The sequence below is a fragment of the Haliaeetus leucocephalus genome, unplaced genomic scaffold, assembly GCF_000737465.1.
Source record: "Haliaeetus leucocephalus isolate CR32 unplaced genomic scaffold, Haliaeetus_leucocephalus-4.0 Scaffold0, whole genome shotgun sequence".
Lineage (NCBI taxonomy): Eukaryota > Metazoa > Chordata > Aves > Accipitriformes > Accipitridae > Haliaeetus > Haliaeetus leucocephalus.
In genome coordinates this window covers 25,862,094-25,888,520 of record NW_010972436.1, presented here as the reverse complement: position 1 = coordinate 25,888,520, position 26,427 = coordinate 25,862,094, and the positions used below count along the sequence as shown (strand labels likewise).

The following is a 26,427-nucleotide window of genomic DNA, read 5'->3' as shown; positions in this document are numbered from 1 at the left end:
AAGCTCATAGGACTGGGCACAATTTAAAGTATTTATGCTGATTTATATTTGGAATAAATGTGTACTGGTGAAACCCTAAAGTTTTTCTGAGGCCATTATTAAAATTTAACAAAGATTTCAATGTTTGAATGGGCTCGGGAAACACCTATTATTTATCAAGAAACCAAAGTCAAGGCTTCTTAACAATATTGGACAAAACTGACTAATTGGACAAACAATCCTTTAAGGAAAGAAAGACGTTATTGTTCATACAGTGAAAATCGTAGCATAATAATTAACCACACTGAATGTTTTGACAAAAGGTCAGATGCAATAGAAGCACAAAGTGCTTGAAAAGTCATGTGAAAAGTCCTCACGTGACAAGCCAAAGTACTTGAAAGAGGACATAAACAGAACTCAAATATATAAATCTGAAGTGCCTAAATCACTTAAATGTCTACACAGAGCCTAGGTTGTCTTCAAGTTCCCTCAAAACCTAAAGTTCAAGTTCTGAACAGATGCACAGCTTTACTCCTGCCAAAGCTCAGCCAGGAGTCAGAAATCAGTAATTTCTCTAAGGTTTCCGAAAATAGGCGTTCCCAGATAGCACTTGATCCATAACAAGAGGACCAAGACTCTTACCAAAGGTGTCATTCACCTTGTTTGATTTTAGTTTTCTAAAATCTTATTTCTGTGTATCCACTGGACAAAGATAGGTGACAACTGGGAGTAAGTAATTCTATCCTAAAAATGTCACCAAGACATATTCAGTTATTTCAGGATATGTTTGCATTAGTAAATAAAATTGTCCAGTACCTGTCTCCTAGGCCCAAAAGCAAGTAGTATGATATGATTTGCAACAATACACCTAAACTCTCCTCCTCCCAGTGCAAGGTGGCTTCGTCCAAATTGCACATTTGGGACAACCCAGGCACATCCTACCCGCTGACCTGCACTGTACGGAACAGAGCCAAGTTGTACCTGCTAGCAATTAAGAGTCTGGGCAGTAGCAGAAAAATGCTAGGAAGCATGCATTGGTCTTTGTTAGCGTAGATGTAGTCTAAAAGAAGAGATGTAGACCTCCAGGAGGAAGGGAGCATCTGGGGCCGTCCCAAGTTGGGTAAGAATGAGCTGGTGATGGGCAGCATCTCCATCCAGAAAGCTGCTTGCGATGCAGATGGTTCCAGCCTGAGTTCTGGCACATCCCCTCAGGGTGGTGAAGGAGAAGAGAAGGATCTAATTCAGGGCTCTGAGTGCCACATCTGGAGCAGTATGATTTGGGTTTTTTGGTTTTGGTTTGGTTTAAGGAACAGCTTAGATGATAAAAAGCTTTTCTTCCAAGTACAATGCACTGTGGTCGTCTTTGGCTAACACCCCCAGCAGCGTATGGTAAGATTTTTCTTGACAATCACAAGAGCAGGTGTTTTCTTAATTTTTTTTCAGTAGTGAAGTACAACTTTCACATTCCTTTCAGTGTTTTACCTACAAGCCATGTAAATGGAAATGTGAACCTAGATTCATAAAGCATTTTCTCTGCATTCATCAGGCAAAGGCTAATGCAAGAAGATGTAAATCTGTCAGCCTCAGCAATGACAAGAATGAAAACAAAATTTACCCTAGAGCCAAAATACCCACCGGTGGCAAATAAATCTCAGTCAGTCAGTTCCTGTCTCCTTCATCAAGAACCTACACAGAGAAGACTCATTGAAGTACACTTTGAAGATTAACAGAAATGGACTAACATGGATCAGCAAGGAATAAGGTGTACAAAACCCAATCTCACAGCATAATGCACACTTCTAGCAGGACTTTCCAGGCTTCTCCACCATCAGCAGGCAGGTTAGTGCTGCTTGGACACAAAGGTAGTGTGTCAAATTGGCACATCTTAGATCTTTCTGGCTCTCAGAGATTGAAATAAGTGTTTGAGATTCACTCCCATGCCTGGCTAATGACCAACCAGGGTTGAAATCGGATCTCTTACAGCAGACATCAAAGCGCTAGTGTCCACTCCCCAGTATCACAAAAAACATTTTATACTACCATGACAACACAAAACACTGTAAAGCCAGATAGGAATAAAACGTAGCTCTTCTCTCACTCCTTGAACAATGCTAAAACATTTTTGAGTAAATCAGATCTGGCTCCAAGACAGAAAATACAGTCACAGTACAAGTGACCTCTCTTCCTACACAGCACTGATAGGATGTAAAATTGGGCAGGCCCATCATTTCCCCCTCTCCCCTTTAATTCATGCCAGGTTCTTCTTGATTAAGTAATTATGTGAAATGGTGAAACAAGAAGTTGGAGAACCCCAAGGGAAACCAAGTGTATGCTGCAGCTTGTCGTTTTTATAGTCACATCTGTCTTCTGGATAGATTACTACCTGCAAGTGTTCCATTTACTTTTCAGGAAAAAAAAAGAAAAAAAAAAAAAAAAGTATGACTGTTTCCAGCAATTGCATTTCACAGCCACTTTTTGCCAAGAGTTGCTGTTTGGCTCCCATGCTTCCAGGGAACATTGTTTTGTTTGTTTTCAATGGCAAAAAAAAAAAAAAAATAGAATTAATAGAGTAAGGATACACCCTTTACTAAAAGGAACTGACCACAAGCTAAAGGGAGAAAAGATTAAAAGGAGGGATCACCTTTAACTGTTAGTAGTCCTTCTCAGGAACTTGAACATGAAGTGTAAAGGAAAAAAGGGAAAGGGGAAAGAAATCTCTAGAAATGCTACAAAAATGAGCAAATAGCATCACTATGTTGATCATTTTCCACAAGCTGCTTAATTCCTGCTCTAAGACAAGAATAGAAACAAAACAGAGGAAATGGCACAATGTGGGCAATTCATGGCAAATTTTAGAGTATAACAGATCAGGAAGTTCAGGAGATCATGAAAAGGGGAGTGTATTGAGTTTCTGGGGTTCTTTTTTATCAACATCTATAAATCTTAAAATGATTGAAAAAGTTGAAGACCTTTCGTTCAAATAGGTATGACTCAAGGACAGCAGGGTATATAGTTCAACCAAGGTGAAAGGAGAATGAATCCTTCTGAATGTTAATAAAATCCACAAATCAGTTGCTTTTTATGCAGTGTGTCACTTCCCTCCATCCATTCTTCGTTTCTGTGGTCATTTTGTGCTCAGCCTCTTTACCAAATTCTGAAGTATACAGTAATTTATCACAGTATTACAGGCAATAGGGCTGACATCCACATCTGAAGACCATTACAGCTAAGCTAGTTCACTGGTTCTCCCAATCATTATTACCTGCGCATCTCTCCCTGCAGGATTAGACAGGGTGTAGAAGAACAGGAATGGCCATGGGCAGGCATCCATGGTTACATGGAAGTGGTCAGGAGCACAGGTCCCTAGAAAGTTTTACTCAGAAGCAAAGACACTCAGCAACAGATAACTGATCTGGTGGTAAATTGGGTTTTTACCTGGTGGTAAATAGTTGGGGTCAAGTTTTGTTTTCCCAAATGACAATGACTGTGGCCTCAGCAAGAATAGGATTTCACTGAGAGGGTTTAAGTGAAGTCCCACTCCTGTCAAATCAGAATTTAGTGTGTTAACTCCCTTTGTAGATCTGAACATATTAGATTTGTCCAACAGCACAAAGGAATCTCGAAGTCAACAGGAATTGTGCCTTCTCAGGAAAATGAGGCATATGATTTCAAGCACCTAAAGTGATGTGATCTCATAGACGGCTAATGTCTAATTATCAATGAACCTATTTAAACAGAGGCTTGATTTCACAGTTTGGCTTTGGGAAGTCTATAAAATGATGATTTGTCCCCAGAAGGAATTCTGGGCTAAGTAATTTCTGTAATATCTGACAACTTCTACACAAAAAATATGGTCCTTTTAAGGACATCAGGCTTCAGTAAAATGAAACCCAGAACCATTCTTGACACAGATGTTTACTAGAGCCCAGGCTTCAACTGAATCATAACAGCCATATTCTTAATATAATTTTATTGTGTGACTCCTGGCACGTCCAAGCTTCAGCTGGGCAAAAGGAGGGAAAACATTGAAATACTATGAGAAACTCTTTATTAGTATTATTGTGTTATTTTAATTTTTAAAAACATTAAGCTGTGAATTGTGACTGGTGCAGCTGGTGGATATGGGAAGACAATGGAAGTTTCCTGGCTTATTGGCTGTCATTATGTTATGTTTCAATCGCCTTTCTTTCCTTGCACGTGTTGAAAGTCTATGTAGAGTTGAGCAACATGAAATCTAAAATTAAATTGCCACAGTTACAATGGGGAGGCAGAGCATGTATTTACTTCTAAAGATAGATGACTAAAGTTAGGACCCATATCTGCTTAGATTGTGTATAGAATCAATGGAGCAGCAGTTTCTCCAGGGATGAATTCAAAGCACCTTGCTCAGGCTTCTTCTAAGCTGTCTTGTGCTGGTGCTTGCGAAAAACACTTGGTACTTTGTCAGCTGCCTAAACCACCGAGTGAGGACATCTGCATGCTGGTGTCTATCCCTGGGATGAGAACTGACCCTCAGACAAAACAAAGTGGATCTTCTTGGCATTGCTCAACTTTGCCTTGGAAAAATTTGGGAGAATATTAGTTGGGATGGCGCAGGCACTGACAGCTGTGTTCCTGTGCTTGGGAATATTCCCTTGTGCTTTTTCATTTACTAGGATTTGTAGAGCCACTCTCTGTGGTTATCTGGTATGTTGTGGGCTACAAGACAGGGTGGCTACTGAGACCATGGCAGGTGGTCCCTAGCCAATCTACCCTTTATCAGCTTTTCCTGTTAGAATGTGTGATAAATACAGAGGTTTGTCCCCAGGAATTACCAGGGCACAGACATGGTCTGTCTGTCCATAGGTCAGCAACTATTAGCGCATACATCATGGGAGCTCTTTTATACAACTGTGTTCCAGGCTTCCTTTTGATGTCAGGGAGATTTTTGTTGAGTTTCTGGTTGATCACATGTAAATACATTTGCCCACTTGACATTTGTTAGTGGGTTTCAATACTTGCTGCTTCATGCTTTTAATTCCTTTGTTGGGTATTTTCCAAATATTTTAATGAGATGATGACAACTTTTAAGTCTGCTTGTCTAGTGCAAAGCAAAACCATTTGTGCCAGGAGTGGAGAGACCACTCGCAGCTATGGCCTTGCATTGTTTAGAGACTGCTGTTTTCAGTTCAGGATCTAAGCACTACAAAAGCACTTTAAATGTACTATTAAGCTTTTCCTCCTTTAAGATGAAGGGAGGGGTTTAAGCCTGGAATTCTGTTGAAACACGTTTTCACTTAATTTCCTAGAGCTTTACTGTAAATTGTTTAAACATTACCACTGTGAATAAATACACCAACAAATCACACTTCATTTACTTTGACCTGTTTTTTGTTTTTTCACTAGTGAAACAGTTATTGTACATCTTTCATCTATTTTATTTATTATTGTGGTGATCATAAGCAGCAGCTAGAGCAGCTAACATGACGTAGTCCTACTACACACCAAACAGAAAGGCAGTTTTGCTTGTCTTCAAAGTTTTGGACTTTGAAACATAGAAAATAGGCCAAGATATTGCTCTTCTCAAGGTGTAGGCTGAGGAACAAAATGTGAAGCTCACATTTTCTCCATCACTATATGTGTTAAGCTACCTCAAGCTTGTCAAAACGACCTATTTACTGTGGGTGACTTCTGCAACTGTTCTGGCTCATAGGCAAAAAAGAGTTAATTTGAGGTCAACGGATGCACTAGGATACCAGCAAATAAAGATTCTGGAAAAGTAGAGCTTACTTCCAGGTAAGGGCCTGCTTTGCCTGCCGTACAAAGACAGAAGCTTCCTTTTCCCAAAAGCTAGCACCAAATCAAAGGAACAGTCAAAAGTAGAAAAGCAGAAACTGTCTCAGTCTTACAGGTTGGCACCTGAAGAATAGTATAGAGAATGAAATTGCATTGTGTTGCAAGGCAAATTAAAAATCAAGAATCATGAACATTTTGTGTGTTAGCACAATTGATTTTGTTTATTTTTAAACCACCCCAAAATCCAATCATGCTGTATGTACATAGACAATACACGAGATAACACACCAACTGTAGACAAGAAAGATAAAATGTATTGTTTTAATTTGCTGGTGATTTTCTTTTTTTTTTTTTTTTCATTGTACATCTGCTCACTTGATGAAATGATCCAAGCTGTATGGATTCCCATGTGAACCCTCTCTCAATTCCCATGTCCACACTGCCTCTCTAACAGGAGACATCCATCATACTACCTCTGGGGTGTTTGTCTGAATGGTAAAGTGTGCAGCTTTTTATGTAGGTTCCTCTGGGCCTCATTTCTTAGGTAAAACTGTTTAGTGCAGAACAAGTATATCAGCATGTATCTGCTTTAACTATATCCTATGGTTAGTAGGTAAGACCAGCAAATGCTTTGGGTTACTCAGGAAAACATAAGTAGCACACACACAAAAACGAAAACAGAAAATAGTCTTCCACATCGTTTAGAGTGTTAATTTTCTTTACGTTTCCAGTGTCATTTATTTTGCTAAGCACTGCTGCAATTCTTTCCACTTGTCTTATGCTCTTATTTTCTTACAAAACAGTATACTAGGCTTTCTGTATAAAACATATATATAAACATTTATATATATATATATATATATATAAAAAAACAAAGCAACGACCCCCAAAATGGACTTACACACAGGTATGTATTTGTCCCTCATTAGAAAATATACTGTGTGTATATCTGTTCATTGTCCCTGAATGTCACAGCACTGGCTATTAGAATAGTGTCAAGAAGAAAGGGGCTTTTTTTTTTTCCTGGTTTGTTTTATAACATACAGTTAAATTACCTAAGATGAACAAAAGCAGAGTAGTCACCGGCACAATACAATCCTGTTTACATATTGGCACCATGTTGTTCTTGTTGTCGTTGTTATTACTACTCTCTAATTTGACTTCTAGTTATTACTTCCCAGGAATTAATATATCTGTACATTTTTTGTCATATATTCTCTTCCCTCACAGTGAGCTGGATGCAGGTTCAGGGAGAATGAAACACTTAGAAAATCTAAATGGATCCTGGGACTCTGGAGATTCTTGTCCTGCTTAACTTTTCTGGCCCTCTTTCTCAGAGATTATAAATCATTTAGAAAATCATGGTTAATTCTACATAACAAGTAATTTTCTGTGGCCTTTCCTTCCAAAAGGTGCTTTTGGGCAATGATTTGAGATAGTTTTTCAGATGTGTTGCTGGCATTAGATACCAGCCTTGCATATTTGTATAAATACTTTTTCCCATATAAGTCCCCTGTTATTGGTACAGATGGTTCTCTGTCCTCGGTATCTATTCTTTCAGCAAACAGACTGGTCATTTGAATTACTTATCATTACTGAGAGATGTGCTGGGAGAACCACCCACGCCGAATACATCAGAAAATTTGGTGGTGGTGAGGGAGGGGTTAAATTTCAGCCCAATTTATTTAGCTCACATAAAAGTGTCTAATGACTTCTTGGCCTGAAGACTTTGTAATTGAAAACCCCAGATATAAAAATGCTATTACGATTGGTGGTAAAAAAATGGAAACCCATATTGAATTAAAAAACAAAGTACTGCTTGCTGGTTTACAAAGAGTCTATAACACTGATAAAATCTTCGGAAACCAATGTACTTTTTTTTTTTTCTCCTTGTCCTTCTTTATTTTGGCTTCATTTCAACCCGGGAGTTCATATCATCTCCTTCCAGATCATACTCTTCTACTTGGCCGCTGGTCCACACCTTCATGCGGTCAGTCAGGTCGCTGCTTCGGGGAGCCAGGACGAAGTCGTAAATCAGGGCAGCACTTGCTCCTCCAATGATTGGGCCAACCCAGAAGATCTGAAACACAGTTCCAAATCCAGTTAATACATCAGATATCACCGCATTTGAAGCTGTTCTGAAAATCTCCTCTGAGGATTTTCACTACAAAATTTACAGTGAAAACATTAACATTACAGTCTATCACCTGAATATTAACTGCATGGCAAGAAATTTCTCACCATGAATTGGCAATAATAGACCCAGAGATTAATAACTGTTACTATGTTGTCGAGTTCTGATATTTAAAATCAGGTATCTACTGGTAAAACCTCTCAGTTAGTCCACAGAAATTTGGCAGGGGGGGCACAATTTCTAAAAGCAACAAGGACTTTAGTCCATTCTTCCACTAACTTTCAGTGATAGGTGAATTAGAAAGTAATAGTGAGGACCTAATTAGGGGCTTAATTTGCTACTAGCTGCTATTTAGCTAGTGATATTGCTGTAATGGTACTGGTCTAATCACTTAAGGCAAGTAAAGTTTGGAGGGAGAGGTAGTAAAAGTATTTTAGTAGACAGGTTGATTTTATTACAATTAACAGATGATTTTGAGGGATTTACACGGCCAAAGAATTCCTGAGTCTGAAAACATGTTTTCTTTTATTCAGCAATATTAGTGGCTTAATATGAATTATTATCTCTATCTCCTTCTCTCTGTACAAATGAAAATAATTTTTCTATGAAACCTGAAAATATTAGCTACTAGCTCAGTTACATTACATTACTATCCCAATAGAAGTGTTTAAGTGGGAAATAATGGCAAAACTTCCCCAGTGTCCTCCTTTTGTGTTTTACTCTTTAGATTAAAATGGCATCATATCCAAAATTTTCACAATCCATTGTACTACCACTAAATTTCCATGGTTGCTTATGCAACTGGCTGCCACAATCATCAGTAGGAGAGTTGGAACAAGCTGCATTTTAAATATTCAAGAACACATGCTCATTTAGGGCTTTCATATCAGCCTTCTTTATTGAGCTTTAGTGAAAGAAGTAAATTTTTGTGAAGTTCCTTATTTTAACCACATTTAACCACAGGGAATAATCTAAAATTTATAGTGTTTCCAGAGCACTTTTCCATGAAAGCACATAAGCAGACACTTAAATGTAAGAAGATGAACACTTTATTAGCTTCCATATATGGATGGATCATTGGATGATTCATTTCAGTTTATAAACCTGCTTAAGAACCTTCCTAAATTAGGTTTTACCAGATTAAGAAGTAGCACTTCACAAACTCAGTTTAAACAATAAATACTCAATACAGAATTCTGTGTAATGAGGCTTTAATGTTTAAAATATTTGAAATAAATAAACTTAAAGAAAATTTACTGTAAGACTTTGAACATACACACTCAGCTTGAGGACTTTGTGATCTCCTGAGGCTGGTCAGGAGCAAAAGGAGATTATTCTTTGTTAAATGAAATAGAAACGGCAACTCACCGACTTGGTGCTAACGATACGTGTTTAAATGTTTCTGATCTTGTAGATTATGCATATGCAGAGCCTCTTGTAAACTAAACAAATTTATTCAACTTACCCAGTGATTTTCAAAGTTGTTGGCAATCAGCGCTGAGCCAAAAGATCTGGCTGGGTTAATTCCACAACCGGTGTAATCAATCTAGGAGGTGGAAAGAGAACCAGTGGTGAGGCACGGATGCACATGTGGCATCTTCATTACACAGGAGGCCAAGTGGCAGCCTGCAGCATGGTTCGGATGCTTACAACAGCTTCACTCATCCCACCTGCTCTTCCTCAGAAAAAGAGGGGAAAAACTGTTTGCCATGTGCTTGTGCTGTCCCACCAGGCAAACGGGTCCTACTGCAGTGACTCCTCCCAGATGTGCAACCTCATCACTTATTGCCACGGCCACATGGCCCAAGAAAGAAGGGCCATGCATGCTGCAGAAACTAGGTCAGTCTCTGAAGTGGAAGGAGAAGGAAGAAACTATCATCTGCCCATCATCTTCCTGCCTTCAGTGGCCCATCCTGAGGTGGGACATTGCACATATCAACTGCGAGAGCTAAAACTTACAGCAAGAAGATGTCCCAAGGCAACGGAGAGACCAATGGCCAAAGGTGCTGATCCTGAGACATCATTCCTTCTCCGGTCTGTGGTGGCGAGGACACACAACACCAGCTGGAAGGTAGCGATGATTTCGATACCTAGTCCTTGGCCCGCATTGATTCCCTCTGAAAGCTGCATGGAGACAAGGAAAATGTCACTTGACATTCCTACCTGACTTCAACCAGTATGACAAAGTTTTGCAGGATCTACTTTCTCAATAGGAAAATGCAGACCTGCACAGCCATTTCTCTGCTTGGGTTGCTTTTGCTTAACAGGAAAAAAAAAAAAAAAAAAAAACAAAAAAGTGAACAGAAATTAGTTTTGAAACGTTCGCTGCTGTACTCAAGTCTAGGTGTAACCAGCTTTTGTTGGTGATTCAACATGATTGTATGGTTGCTGCATCCAGCCAAAGTGAATGCTCAACCACTAGACACAATGAGAACATAACTGATCTATGCATGAGAAAAAAATGAGCCAGAGATTCACCTTCAGTAGAGTTTACCCATAGAAGTGAATTGTGGTGCCTTGAGACATTTATTCATTGCTTCTGAGAATGAGGAGCCTGTGGTCATGTTAAACATTGCTCAGCTTGCCTACAGCAACAATTGCTAAGCAAACAGGGGCAGGACAAGGAAGGGACAAATAGTAAGAAAAGTCCATAACTCTGGGTAGCTTGAAAGTACCTATCTCTGTTATTAACAGGTCACTTTAATCGTCTCTTCTCCTACCACTACTTATTTTCTGTAATTTAGTATGAACTCTTCAAAACAAGGACTTCATGTGGACAATATCCTGCAAAAAACTGGCTCCATGGGCAGATTTCCACATCAATATTAAGGCACCTATACTGTGATTCAATTGCCTGAAAATACGCCTCTAATGCCACCTGAGATATCTGCAGTGTTCAGGTAAGACTGGTAGATGTGACACAAGTCCTACACAAGACCAAAGGTATCTAAAATGTCTCTGGATGTCAGTGTTTAGGCAATGTATCTCTAACTTGGATAGGCAATGAACATAGTCAATGGAGATGAGGTCCATTCAGCTGATGAAATGTAGGTGAGCATTTGAGAGTCAACTGAATAGCTCTTCTTTATTTTGTATTCACCAGATCTCGTTTGACTACAAGAGCTTAGGCACTTAACTCACATGTAGATGAATTTTGTCTTAGACTCAGACTGAATCTCACTCAACTTCTTTGGGAGCCATAAAAAACCATCCACACTTCAGGAATCCTAAGGGGGTGATGGGGGAAGTATTTCAATTTCCTACTGAAGTAAAGCAGATTCTCTAGAAAAACTCACACTGGCAGATGTAGGTATTCCAACTGTATTATTAATCATGAAATCAGTAGAGTTTCTTATTAATATAAATGCTGTAGAACATATTGAAACCACAGTAATTCACATAAATGAACATTATACAGTAGAAATGCTGTCGTATTTTAGGAGTACTGTTAGAAACTTGTGCTTACCAAGAAAACATGGAGCTAAACCATTCAATGTTATAATAAGTTTTGAATTCTGCTTCTAATTCCTATATTCAGTAGTATCTTAGTTAAGACAAGACAAGCCTGTATCTGAGCTGAATAACTTAGTGTTAAGCAGAAATAACTACATTGCATGGATAGGATGAAACATGAGCTTGGATGGAAGCCAGAGAAAATGAGAATGTGAGTGACTCAGAGTAGGAAGCAAACTCTGCAAAACTTATGCTCAAGAGTAGTGCTATCAGTAGGTTATCCCATCTGTCATAGCCTCTGCATTAAAAATTGCTAGGTCATACATTGCAAAAACATAATTAAATGTTATTGTGACCTGTACAGAACAATGGAACTATGGGAAATCATGCTTTAATTTTTTTTTTGTGGTTTTACGCCCTAATTTCCCCCAAACTAATATTTGAATAACCTTAAAACTTAAAGATGTTTAGCTGAACTCTTTCATTTTCCACCTTTGCTATTCACTTTTCTTATTTCTGCTCTGTAAGAAAGCAGCATAATATCAAATTCCTAACCACTGATAAAAAATCATCTGTCTTCAGCCAGTATAAATCTGATTAGCTACTTTAAAAACAAAACTGTGAAAATATATTGATTTCTAAGACCTGTCAATCTGAAGCATTAATAATATATTATTATATCATTCTTTAATATGCAGGACAGATATCCTTTGAGTTAGAAGCAGTTTATCCACAGATTGAAGGGAATTCTGGTTGAAATGGTGTGCATTTTGATTCCTTCGGCACCCACACAGTAGAAACTGAAATGAGTTAATGAAACCTCCAGCATTAATAGGACTTACATGTGAGAAATACAAGTCTGACATAAATATACCCAGATAAGCAAGCAGTGAAAATGACATGATGCAGAAATTCATGCTGAATACCTGATATACCACTAAATTAATATTCTATTACTTTTGTGATCCCCTTTTAATTTTATTTTTTTTTTTAATGCAGAGACAGTGGAATTTGTGACTCTCAAAAAATTAGGCTTCAAATGCATCCCATTGATATCAAAAGTAATAGCATCACTTTAAGAACCTGGACTACAGACTCTCTGGAAAACTCTGTCTCACATTTGGAAGGCCAAATGATCAAACTTAAAAGGCAGGTGTATTGACAAATAAGTGAGTGACCTGCAGATGCCCAGAAGTGGATAAAAAACCTGAATTCCTTTCTATCATAATGCAACTGTTAAACCCCAGAGAATCTAGATCTGAGGTGTGACACATCGATGTTACTATTTGACAAAGCCTTGGCATTTCAAACCATTAAACACTGACCTAACATTAGTCTTCCCTTCGTTTGAAGAGCTTTTATAAAAGAAAAGAGACAATAAGAGCAAAATCGTGCTTTTAAAACCGGTGATAATCCTTATCTTTGAGAGGCGGAAATCATATTCTTCCTTTCCCTCCAGGAAAACACATCCTATAGCTGACGTGAATTGAGGTCATTCTCCCTGCTAATCAACACTTATTGATGGGCTGTGTGGAAATAAAGAAAACCTGGAAATATCATAGGAAACCTTTTGCTTTCCTCTAGCATGTAATTTCACGCAGCCTGCCAGGGATGTAAGGTCGTACTGTGAGAGCAAGGACTCTGGGCCATGTTCCAAAATGAGGCAGGCTGAGGCAAACCTTGGATGTTCTGCTTTGCTGTGGTCTGTGGATCTGCAGTATGTAAGAGTAGTATCACAGACATTCATTATTTGCTTACTTGTCAGAGTTATAACGTCACAGCAGTTATAACGTTCAGCAGCCTGAACCATCCAGGGTACAGCAACACATGGAACAGCAAGAGTCTTCACCACCCTAACCACATCCCAGCCAAAGCACAACATGGGGAGTAGGAAGGTGAATTTCCTAATATCAAGTTAAAATTGTGTGTGTGTGTGTGTGTGTGTATTTATATTTATATAATCCTTGGTCACAGTGGATTTGCAAATGTTAGCCAGCTAACAATGTGATATGAAACATTTTGCACCTTTTGAATCTGATGTTTTAAGCTCTTGACAGAAGCAGGTAGGCATAACCAACGTAAGTTGGTTACCCTTTCATTGTATTTTCCATATGTTATTCAGGTTTTTTTAAGGAAAGCTTGAATTTTTGTAGAATACCTGACTCCAGAAGCTTCAGGGTTGTCTAAAGCTTAATCTGCATCTAGCAGGGAGTAGTACTGTACTTTACAGAGACCTGACTACCTGAGGCTGTCAACAAAAGAGAAGCAAAAATCAACCGCTGGTCTTAACATCTAGCATTCTGCTGCTGAGAACATCCAGAATGTAAGGGGACCATATGTCTGGTTCTTAAATAGATAGAATAATGTCTTGAAACATAATACATAGTCACCTCTACTGTAGTGTTGGGGTGAAAGGGTCCCTTTCCAGTGACCTGTACCCACACTGCAATGATTTTCTTCCCTGCGTTGGTAGGTTGTTTACCAGTAGTCACAACAAGGTGCGTGGGCAGACATTGCATTTGCCCTTGATCTATCTGCTGGGGAATCTCTGACCTCTTCTCATCTCAGTCCAATAACTCTCCCATGCTCTGCATTTTAGGTGATGCTCATTAAGTCAACAGAAGAAATGTCAGAAAGCAGGGAACAGCACAGTAACTCCTTGAGCTTTTCATGCCTCAGACTTGTGAGGCTTGAAGAGTGGATTCAGTGCTTTAAGGAATCAAATATGCTCTAAGGGATTAAAATGAAACACACAAGCCCACATTCATCTCCAACAGTTTCCTACATCACAGCAGTCAATCCAGACTTCTCCTTTTCTGTTCACATGAATTGTTCCACTGAACTTCATTTCTAAGTCACTATTTTGACAGAAGAAGCACCAGAAACACACCCGAGAAATGGATTACATCATTGGCAAGCTCTGATAGTTTATATGTAGACACATATATCTGATGAGCTGAATCAATCTTGGTTGCATTAACTTGCACTGAATAATTCTCCCTTGACTGTAATAGCACCCAGATGATAAGCAGAAGCCTACATGTAGACACCCTAAGTGAGGTATATCCTTCTGTGAGCTGAATTCCACCATTAATATTTTCACTTCAGTTCACTGTGAATCTGAACAAGTTCATGGAAGAAAAATCCAGTGGAATTCAGTAAATTTATAGAAATCACATCTCATTCAGAAAGCTCCTGAGCTGCAGCTGGTCAGAACGTAAGGAAGCACTCTAGGCATGCTGAAGCCCTCTTCTTTGCATAACTGGACATGGGATGAGGTACAATACTGGTTCCCCATTGAAAGATTAGCTTTATCTGGTAATGCTACTGCTGCTCCTTAGCAACCCGGTTTGAAGCTGACTCTGCTTTGAGCAAGAGATTGGACTAGCGACCTCCTGAGGTCCTTTCCAAGCTGAATTATGATATAAGAGACCTTGGTTCTTTGGAAAAGTTCTTTCTGTGGGAAGGTTGGGGACAGAATTGCCTCAGTGTTGCTCTGGCTCAGCTGAGTTAATGCCTAGAAACAGCTGGTGACTTATGCAGATAGTGGAGCCACACTTGGTGGATCAGTCACTGTGAAGGCTCTGCATAGATGTAATCCATATTGGCAACTACATCAAAAGACATGTAATGTAATCAAATGAGCACCATTAACCTGAGGGCAAAATTAATGGAAAATCATTATCTAGTCATGACCGTGAGAGTAACTAGTTGAGACAAACACCTGCTTTTTGGTCTTAGGAAATGGGTAGCATTCACATTGCTTCCATTTCTCCACATCAGACAGGAGACGAGAACTACAGAAGCTTGTTTCTCAGAAGTGCCCCTAGCTGCCACGTTTAGCTGCCTGATTTCCACAGCTTCAAGCAATAATTTGGGCAAATTAATGGTATGTTTTCTTTCCTTTTGGTTTTTTTTTTTTTAGACCAGGATATTTATTACTTGTCTGCCTTCAGAAGAGGAATGGGGACAGGAAATTAAACTGGCCCAAGGTAAACCCAATTGTGTACTTCTCTAGAGGTTTCATATTTTTCTCATTAAGAGTAAAAGTATGTCAAGTTCAAACCTGTTTCCTGTTATATGGATAAGACAATTTGTTATGCAAGGTGGTTTCATCATGTGGTGCTATGCTGCATCTCATCCAACAAACCTTTAGCCATGGATTGTATCTTCTAGGGTCCAGCTTACTTTCATATAACAGAGATTAGTTTCTCATTGTTCCTGAAAAATGATAGGCCTCTGGAAATGTAGCAGTCTATTTTCAGTAGGGGAATGTCAACTTTCTCCATTCTTATGAAACACTTCACTGCAAGCCATGCTGGCTGATGCTTTTTAGAGAGAGAAAAGTTAAACCACAGCAATTTAGTGACATGTATAATATCACTGTGCTGGGGCTTCTCTTCTTTGCAGATCCCAGCCATCCCCTAGCTAAGGCAGCTTTTGCAGAACCCCAGCAGTAGCATGGCTGGCACATAAGAAGCAGCGTGTTGTGGACTGACTAAAAACATATTACCTTTTGTTAAAGTGTTTTTAATATTCATGTTGGGAGAAGAACTATGTTCTCCTGTCCAGACAAAATTGAGAATTTTAAGGAGCTGTGCTGCAATAAATAAATCTTTATATCAGACGGACCTCTTTACTTGTGTGTTGAATTCAAATAAACATCTAACAACTTGCACCAGGCCTGCTGTTTTCAGCATTCCAAATTATTAGCTTATCTCTGCCATGGCAGACTGTTTTCTTAAAGGAAGACTTTTAGCATTTTATTCAAGCAAATTCTCACTGTTTTACCATAATTTCATCCTGTAGGTTAAACTTTCCCTTCTTTGATTTTCCTTATTTTTCTTAATAAGGAAAACTCTTCACATTAGTTTAAATGGTTCGTACTCTCTTCTTCATCCCCACGCTGGAAGTACTAATTATGCTGCTTTATACCAACTATCATTTAAGTGTTTAGATGGGCAGAGTTCTTTAATGCAATGTTCTTCAAATGTAATCTCAGAAATTAATCTCCCTACTTCCCTCAAAACCATCTTCCCCTATCTGGCCTGTCATTTTGTCTTACTCTTCTCATTCTTTCAGCTCCAACTCTGTCATGAAAATAGCTTGATAACTTCTGTCTTAATAACATACATTTCTTCTGCTGAAAGTCTGTCCCAGATCTCCATAGCTCTAAACCTTCCTTTAACCTACAGTCAAAATGTATTCAGAGACTTTATCCCCAGCTATTTAACTACAGTTATTCTCTTCTCTCCTTGCTATTTAACAGTATTACTCTGAAATGGACACTTCTATGCACATTATTTGAGTGTTAAGGATTCAGAGAGTACAGAAGTCTCATTTCTTTAGTAAGTAGAGACAAGGAAAGATCTAAAGAGTTTCACTTAAAATTATACGACAGGAGCACTCAGAAGAAGCTGCTTATGAAGCAAAGAATTAGCTTTGGATCGTTTCCTAGATCAACAATAGAAGCAGAACCTAGGGACAAAACATATTGTCCTCTGCTAGATTATCCTTCCTATAAATACAGCCTTAAGAGCTCCAAAGGGGACTCATTCAATTCCCAAAGCAGAAATCATATTTTCCATTCTTTGGACAGCAGACACCATCCAGGAACAAGACTAACCTCCCTCCTCCCACCCTGTCTTCAAGCTGATGAGAAACTAGCCAGGGCTGTGTGTTGCAGCAGCTTGGTGTGCCTTAAAGAGAAGAGTGATGATTTCATTTATGTTAAACCAGAGTACGAAAAGTTTACATGTAAGGCCAGTGACGGTCAGTAAAAGTTAATTCCTCTAGAGGACTTCATTTAGCACAGCTAGTTAGAGATGGACCGTTTGTCTCATTGACACTTCTACTTTTTGATGTGCCTCTGGGAAAGTTGCTTTGGGGAAATTTTTTTTTTTTTAAATCTTGCTGCTGAGAAATAAACAACTTCTATTCAGAGGATGAGGAATGGTGAGTTGATTTTTTTGTTACCAAGCAAAAACCAAGCAAATAGTTCACTTTCCATAACACTTTTGAAGCACTCATTTATACCATGGAGCTATTTATGATCTCCTGTATTGTCAGCCCAGAAGAGGATGGTCTTTCAGTGTGGAATTTTGGGCATATCTGAATTTTGAGCCTAATAGAATCTTCCTTTCTATGTTGTTACTGGAATAACTAGCTGGATTTGCACAAACCTCACAGTATGGTTGTTGGCAATTGCACCAATGCAATATTCGTTTTATACTTCTAGACAAACAGTCCAGCAAACCTGTGAAGTTTTCAAACTTTCCAAGACTGAGGTAGTTCATACAATCAGTCTTGTGCAGAGTACTGAAGATTTGGCATTTCCATGGAGTTAAAACCAGCTCTGAATATGTGCAATGGATTTCAGGAATTAGGGGAACAATTCCAGCTCCTTCATTTCTCCACCTTGTTCCTCAAGCAAGAAATCTTATCAAGGGAAAGCAAAGGGGCCAAACCTGACTTTATTCATTCCTCAGTCCAAACACAGTCATCATTGACTCCAGGAGAAGTTGCGTGTATATGTGTAAGGAAACATGTGCCACAGTTTTTCTTTGAAAGAGTTCATTGACTTCACTTGGCACAGAACTAGTGTCAAAAGCCTGGAAAAGTTTGGTTTTCTGTGATACCTTTTAGCGGTTCAAGGAGAGGGGATGCATGGGGCTCTACGAAGAAAGTGCACAGATTTTTTTGCTCCTTTCTCGTCCACAAATGCCAAAAGAGAAACCCCTTGCAGAGATTTCAGCACACATTTTTTTCCCTCCTGCTGTTTATAGTTTCCTCCAGGATGCCTGTCAGGCCCTGTATATTTGATTTAACAGGTTAATGTTGTGCCTTAGCCTCAGATCTCATTGATTTCAGTGAAGCAGAGTTAAACACCAGCACTGGCTTTGGCTCTGGATGCCAGAAAGATCAGTACCTTCCCATCAGGTTGCACACTAATAAAACACGGGACCACATACCACTCCCAGCCAGGCCAGAAAAACCTCCCGAGACATTTACTTGCTCCATGACATTAGTATTAATATTATTCTGGAGGTACTGAGGAGCACAGCCATAGACCATGATGTCTCATTGTGCCAGGTGCCACATCAGCCCACAATGAAATGTGCCTCTGCATATTTATAATAAAGAGACAACAGTTTAACGACAGGAAAATACAGACACTGCAAAATGCAGACACCCAACATACAGATAGTTTGCTATCTATGAAGTTGAGCACAAGCACAATACTTTGGACTGCTTTCCCTAACTCCGGCATGGAGATTTTTCTAAGGATGAAGACTTCTTTGACATTTTCGGTTGTGATACCAGGTAAAGATCTGTCTGTTATTGAATTCTCTCAATTAAGCTAGAGAATGGACAAATAAGCAAAAATGTACTACTGCTGTAAAGAAAACAGGCAATTTCCTTTTGAGACAAACAGGAAATTTTTCGAGGGGTATTTTTTCTTCCTTTAGTACTTGTGATGTGGTTTAGTATCCTTGCTTTAAAAATGCTTCTCTTACAGATAGCTATATACAGCCCAGATAGTGACATTTTTTAGGTTTCTCTGATTATAGAAATGCTATTCTCGACTCACCTGAAGGTTCACATTATCTGCTGAAGTACATGAGCCCTGCTACAATGACTTATATGTTGGTTTTACCATTGCATCAATTTAATCAGAAGGGATCCACAATATTTATTCTCATGTTTGCTGTGGAAATTTCCATTTGTTCTCAGGCTGTAGTTCTTGCCATGTCAGATCGTGATTTAGAATTGACATCCAGTAATAGATATTTTTTCAAAAATTCTAGTTAATTTAAATTAGGAAATGAATTTGGGTTTACCTCATCTGAAGAATCTTTCTATCCATTGATTTTTCTGCCTCTGGTGTGTCAGTACGTGTGAAGGTGTGTATACACATACCCACAAAATATAAAAATACATATGGCATAATACATAGAATGCTAAGGAAAGGAAAACAATTTTAACTGTTTATTCACCAGTCAGGAAGGGTGGTGGCAAAATGAATTTCCTTATATTGCTTACTCAATCCTACTTAGCTTGACAGCTGGTCAAAAAAAAATTGTTCTCCAAAAATCCCACCATGACTCTGTTTGAATTATAATATCAATCAACCTACCAAATTCATAATGTTTTTAGGTCTATTGCAACTCATTATTTTACAACCCTCTGTGCACCCCTTTCATCAATTTCAATTATTTCTAAGTAGAAATAAATAAAGAGGACCTTTAATCTGAGACTTGCAGAGCATTTTCTCAAACAATGCATCAGACATCCTTGGATCCTCTGGATGTGGACCCTGTTCATGGTACAAACCTCACTTGGAACCGCTGTGTTTTAGCACAAAAAAGACTGGCCTGCAGGTGGGTGATGATCATTAAGGGCCTCACCTTGTGCCAGAAATGGCCGTGCTGCTGCATCCCTGCACGCTTTCTGCCAAAACCTCAGGGTATGGCTATAATCATTATAGAAGCCCTAAGCAAACCTTCGTAGAAACGGAAACAAGAAATAGCTTCTGAGATCTGAGATAAGATTAGAGCTATAACCCCTGTTATCCCCAAATGCTCCAGAGGACGAGTGATAACCATCAGGTTTACATCTCAGAGCAGATGCTTCTGCTGTCACTGCGTGAACACATTCGACAGTGGCCAAGGCTGTGGCCAGTTTTGAGCAGGTGCCTTTCCTGTGTTCCACCTCCACGGCCTGTTGCGATTCAATACAATGCTGGCATGCCATAAAAGACTGCTGCTGCAAGTTTGAAACTGAATAATTAGCTATTGTTGTGGTGCTCTTTGTTAAGAAATAAAAATCCTGGCCTAATCTCATGTACAGGAACCATTTTGCTCACTCTACAAACGCAGTGACTTCTGACCCCTTGTAGAAGCTGAAGTGCTTAAGCGCGCACGTCAGGCAAGGTTGGCAGGAGAAGCCTATGCTAGATTGAAAATAAGGAGGGCAGAGGGCAGTGGCAAGGAGAATGAAGCTCACTGTACCGAAACTTGGGAAAGGTATATGATCTGCACTGAGAAAACCCATCCAAGGATTTTTAATAAGCGCTAGAGGTCAGGAACTCAGCTGCATGTCTCGTCCATCCAGTGGCACCTCTGGAGCTGCTGTTTTCCATACTGACTCAGAGGAAAAGCAGCATCACTTACTCAGTTGTCCACTCACGCTGTCAAGCTCTCAGTTTATTTTGGAAGTTCTTCCAACTCAACCCGACTTTGTTTAATGTGAGGTTAGAGGAGAACAGACTCATAGGGCGCGGGCACAAAGAGAGAGGGAAATCACAAGGTAAACACTGAGTCATCAAGGCCAACCATGCAAGTCCCGTGGTCAGAGGGCCACTACTGGTGCACTGGTTTGGACCAAACGGGGGGAGTCCGGTGATTCCTGTCCGTGATCCCCTCTGAGGCAACTTTCTAAAGGATGGGTAAGATTCAGTGAGGAGTATCAGGATAAAAACATTAGTACTGACCCACACACAACATTAAAAGGTGCAGCAGGTCTCGACGTTATGAAAGGGAACTCCCAGTGCAGTGGCAATTTTATGTTTGCACTAGAGGAAATTTATTGGGGGAAAAATCACCAGCATTGATGTCCTAGAGATAAGACGATACATCTGCAGAAGGTAAGGATCCACATATTGTATGTCCCATCCTATGCTCCAATATCCTGGAGACAAGAGATTGCCCAGCCTTCAGCTTTCCTAAGTAGCAGAATAAGGCTGGAGCTGGAGGACACACAGACAGCAGAGAAAAAAAAGCCATCTCCAGCACAGGGGTTCAGAACTGCTCTGCTGCTCCTGGACCACAATCCAGCTAAGTGGGGCTACTGATGGAAAGAGGACCCCGTAGTGTGACTTTGGTGAGGGTGGAAGGTGTCTCTGAGCAGCAGATACTGCCCTGGTAGGAAGAATCGAGGACAGCAAAGGGCTCCTTTCTCCCTGTCTTTGAGAAAGGACTTGGAGCTGGCCACTGTGGGTTTATCACCAACGGGCATTGCGTCCTCATGTGCACCGACTCTTCTGCCACAGCTGATCCAACTTTGGGGACACTCTGCTGAGCAGTAGTGGCAGAGACACAGCCAGTCACACTGGAAATCCAAAGGCTGTTCCAGCAACAAGTGACCTTCCACACTCTGGGAGTGGTATCTATATTATAGACTATTCACCTGTCTTAAGAAAACACTCCAGACCTCTGAAAACACCGACCACAGATCTGTCCTGGCTTTTCCATAAAGTTCTTCAGTTACACAAACAAGATTTATCAGTCCACTAAGTGTTTTTTAAAACGAAGCCCTTCTATTTGTTATTCGTTGCTGTTTTTCTTTTCTCTTTATCTACCCTGAGCAATGCTACCTTCAGGTCTGTTTTCCTTGCCTACAAATTTTGATCCACTTACAACATTTAAAATAATATCTTTCATCATAAACTTCAAGGCAGAGTTTTCAAATGGTTTCCAAATTGTAGCCCCAAAACTTCGGAGGCATGTTTCCTGACCCTCTAATCAGTATACCAAAATAGAGAAATTATGAAATTTTAAAGCAGTGTCTGCATTTTTCACAAACTCTGATCATTTTCACAAAAAAAAAAAAAAAAGAGCTAAAGAAATTTTCTCAGTGTGTTTTTAAAAGCTTGATAATAGTTCTCAAGATAATCATTGCTGAACCGCAAATATTGTGTTACCTTACAGCACAGAAGTCTCCTCTCACCCGCCTTTCCTGCTTGAGCTCTTTGCTGGACATTAGCTGCCCGTGATGAATAGTTTCTTCCATTATCCAAACTACAGATCTCTCCTCTCTAGACAATAGTCGGCTATGCTGGCAGATGAGTGCATTTGGGATTAGGTATTCTCTATTCTTACAGTTTTACCTAATGGAAATTTGTAATGTGTAGTAACACAATTGCCAAAAAAAGATACCAGATGGTGTAAGGAAAAATGTTTAAATTTTTAGAACAACAAACACACTGCGTACTCCTCTTCCAACTTTTTCAATTCTCAAAGTTTTACTTTGGCACCCACACCACTACTAAAATATATGGGAAGTTAAGTATCTTAAAAGGATTCAGTACTCTAAATACCTCTCTGAATATTGTCCAGAATGTCTTTTTCGGAACCAGCCAAAGTAACTAAAAATATATCCATTGACTTCAAGTAAAGTTTGGATCAAACTTTTCATATGCGACTGTTTTGCTTGTCTTAGTATAAAGACCTTAATATTGAACATGTTAAAGGAGCATCCTGCTTTTTCATCCTCCATTCCTTCTCTCCAGCCTTGCACTTTCCATGGCTGGTTTTTTTGTGCTTCATTTTCTCGTCTTTCCCTTTTTCCCTTTGGGCCATGAGAAAGGCACAGATTCATCCAACTTCATTTTGGGTACTTCACAGAGGCTCCCAAGCCTGAAGCCTCATCATGCCAAAGAAGAATTGGCTGTCTCTGGAGGATGACTCGCTGGATCTAAATGCTGAAGTACTTCTCTTTGTCTCTCCTTCCCTGTGAACTAGAGAGGAACCTGTGGAAATGGGTTCCTCACTTGGCCCCTCAGTGCAAAACCCACAGCTGGGTAGGATAAATCTTAGGTCAGGCATGCAATCCCACCCAGTATCCACTGAGGACACTGGATAGCCACTGACTCCATTAAACTACTCCCACCACATTTTTCCTGTAAAACCAGCACTAGAGGGACAGAACAGAGGACACAGTCATGCACGTCCAAGCCCTCTTCCCAACCTTGTCAAACAAACAGCTCTCCTTTTCTTTCTATTCTTTTTCCCAACAGTGAATCTACACCTCGTTTCCACAGGAAGGGCAGGAAGACAAAGCAGCCGGCAGGGATGCTGCCAGCTCTGTCCCTCCCCTCCTTGTCCTCAGATTAAAAAGCATGACATAAAAGAAAAATCTCTGTGGTTTCTCCATATCGTCTACTTGCTGAAGGAGGCAGCATGCTCTTGGTGCTGGATTGTGGTTTCGGGAGATGCCCCGATGTGATCGGCTCTGCCCAAGGACAGCCGTCCCGTTGTTCTCCCCGGCGTTGGGCTCAGACCCAACTCACCCCTCAACAGTCACCTCCCCTCCCCAGACAGTCCAAGCTTGTCAGTGGGAAATGAATGGGTTTGCTTTCGTCTCTAGTTCTTTCCTGCAAGGCAGAAGAACAGCTGCTGCCCTCTCCATCCCCTGGGAACTCTCCCCACTGCTGCTCTAGCCAGAACATTTATAACTGGATGTGAAAGAAAAAATTAAAAAATCAAAAATCTGAGTATCTGACAATGACAAGCACTGGGACTAGGGCTTTTCACAGTGTTTAGGCACCATTTCATACATTAATTCTTGCACAGAAAGTGTTGCCAGATTTGTAAAATTGGCATGATGGAGACTGACACTACCTAGTTTTACCTACAGTGTATTTGGTGGCCTTGAAAATGATGCATTTGATTGTATTCCAGAGGTGTTCCTGGTGGGGGGAGGGAACAAGGCTTCCATCCTCATATGCAATTTTTGAGATTCATGAAGTAGTCTCCTAAACTTACTAAAATCAGTGACTGCACTGATCTTTCCATCTGTCCCCATAGGTCCTTCTCTTCTGAGATACCCTTGTGCAGAGCTCTGATTTATATCTTTATAGCTTGGAAAGCTACTGACTGAGGAGCAAGAAGAGTTTGGAGTATTCATCTACACCCCCCTTTACAAATGGACAGTTTGGGGGCTTTTGGATAGAGGAAGGAGCCAGCCATCAGCATTTTGTGGCAACCATAAGGGGAAGACCAAACACGAATGCTACTGAAACCAGACCTCCCGTGTTTAATGGCAGTTGGACCTCTCGAGGAAACCACTTGGGCGGATACCCTGTCCCATGCGGTTGAGCAATTCCCTCTGCCAGTGGTTTCAGAGGAAAAGATCACATAACACGCACACAGCCAGAGCCTTCTGGAGTTAATAATACGATTCGCTCTGCTTCCCCAAAATGTTTTGGATTAACCCATCAAAATTTCCAAAACAGTGGCACAGTGGAATACCTGCAGGCACCAGGCTCGAGGGAGGTGAGCAGCCAACCCCCAGAGTAACATGAGGGTGGATAATACTAAGCTATTCAGGAATTACATTCTCAATATCAGATTTTATTATGTTTTCAAAACCTGCCTCATTTTCTGAATTAACTGTAATGCCACAGCGTGCAAAAACATATTACTCTATTTGTTAATCTATTTATTGGATCCTTTCTTCCTCTTTTACCTAAATGATTTCTGAAGAGCTATTGTATTTGCAGCTTTATGTCTCAAATATCCCTGTGAGTTCAAATGGGCATAAGATTTCAAATTAGCTCAAGTTTCAAACTGCAGTCAGGAATATTCTGCAAGAAAGGGGACATAGAAAAGATGTGAAATACTTGTTCTTATCAGAATCAGTGAGCAGAAGTGAGTAGAAAGCAATTTCCATTTATAGTACTCTGTGTAGTGCAGTGGCTGTAGCACTGCCTCTGACAGTGGGACGACTTCAAGTTTAAAAGTGTATCTATCCTTTTTTTCTCTTGTTAAGGTACAGTGACAACAGGAACATGAGAACATTTTGAGGAGGAGGAGTTGTGGTCAAGCAGTTTTTATGCAGCATGATGTGAGCACCTGGCTGGGAGAGGGTTGAAACCTGCACCGCTGTTAAATGTAGCTGCTTCACGTCTTTCTCCAGTCTCCACCTGAGAATTCAGGGGGTTTTCCCATTTTTGCACAGCAAAAGGAGAAACACACAGAAAGTGCAGCTGGAATCCTGTGTCAGGCAGAAGCTGAGCACTCTGCCTAATGCAACAGGTAATGCTCACACTTTTGGGGGTAGGGTTTCTCTTGCTACACATCTCCCTTGCTGTTCCCATAGGTTTTCATTGCAGTCATCATCAGGTTACACAAATCATTAATCAGGTATTGAAAAAGAATCACATTTACAGAAGTGAAAACAACCTCGATACATGCACATTAACCAGCATGTTACCTGAGACCTTCAGAACTGCAAAAGCGACTCGATCACGCAACAACTGCCAGTGATTTTGGTGTTAAATCAGTGTCAAAAGGCACCTTTCAGCAACTCGGATGTACGAAATTGAACATAAGCAAAACTGATCACGACCATGATGTCCCAAAGCTCCGAAATGAGGGTGGGGAGGAAGGACCGTCCCTATGACATAGATCCGTCCTGGTATCAGCCAGGACTGGATCCCCTGCTACAATAAGCAATTGGCTGCCTGAGGTCACCATCACTACCACCATCACCACCACAACCCCTCCCTCCCCCCCATCTTCAATAGATTACAGGTGTTATGTTTCTACTTGGGGAAAAAAAAAAAAAAGAAAAAAAAGGAGGAATTAAAAGTTTCTACTTACCGAGTTGAGCCCCAAGAGGTTGTTTGGGAGAGAGGAGGTGACTCCCGACAGAATAGCTGTGGCCACCACTGCCCCCAGGCACTGGGCAATGATGTACATGAGCGCCTTGAAGATGCTGATCTGGCAGCTCAGCAGGAGACCCAGGGTCACGGCTGGGTTCAGGTGGGCACCGCTGATGTGGCCCACGCTTTGTGCCATGGTAGCGATGGATAACCCAAAAGCGAGCGAAACCTTCACGTTGTCCTGAGACCTTGTTGACGTTTTGTTGCCCACCACTGGGAAGCTAAAACCCAGAGCCGAGCCAATGCTGATAAAAATAAAAAGGCTCATGGCAAGGAACTCGGCCACCACTGCCCTCCAGAACATTTTCTTTTTGAATTCACTAGCCATCTTTCCTCTCTTTCTCTCTCCCCTCCTCACTTTCCCTTCTCCCTCTCTCCCTTCCTTTGCCTGATATTTTTCCTTTGAGGTCTGAAGAGAAATCTGGAGAAAAATACGGTCCTTGGATTATTTATAGGGCTTTGGGTGGTCTGTAGGAGGGAAGGGGTGTTGCACAAAAGGAGGAAAGAACGTCTACATAGATGCTGACTGCTAGATTGATGTAAGACACTGTATGCCTGCCAAAGTTTTTTCTTCCTTTTTTTTTTTTTCCCCCTCTCCCTTAACAGCGTTCGATCTCTGCTGCCGTTTTTAAGAGGCTTT

At 40.3% G+C, this 26,427-nt stretch overlaps 1 protein-coding gene across 1 annotated transcript; it reads right to left on the bottom strand.

The window, feature by feature from the left end:
* Positions 1–7,525: 7,525 nt before the first annotated feature.
* Positions 7,526–26,204, bottom strand: AQP1 (aquaporin 1 (Colton blood group)). The gene is made up of 4 exons (XM_010561267.1): positions 25,726–26,204; positions 9,848–10,012; positions 9,354–9,434; positions 7,526–7,834 (listed from the first exon to the last, which is right to left on the bottom strand). The coding sequence occupies exons 1-4, from the start codon at positions 26,113–26,115 to the stop codon at positions 7,655–7,657; spliced, it is 816 nt and encodes a 271-aa protein (XP_010559569.1). The 5' UTR covers positions 26,116–26,204; the 3' UTR covers positions 7,526–7,654.
* Positions 26,205–26,427: the final 223 nt, after the last annotated feature.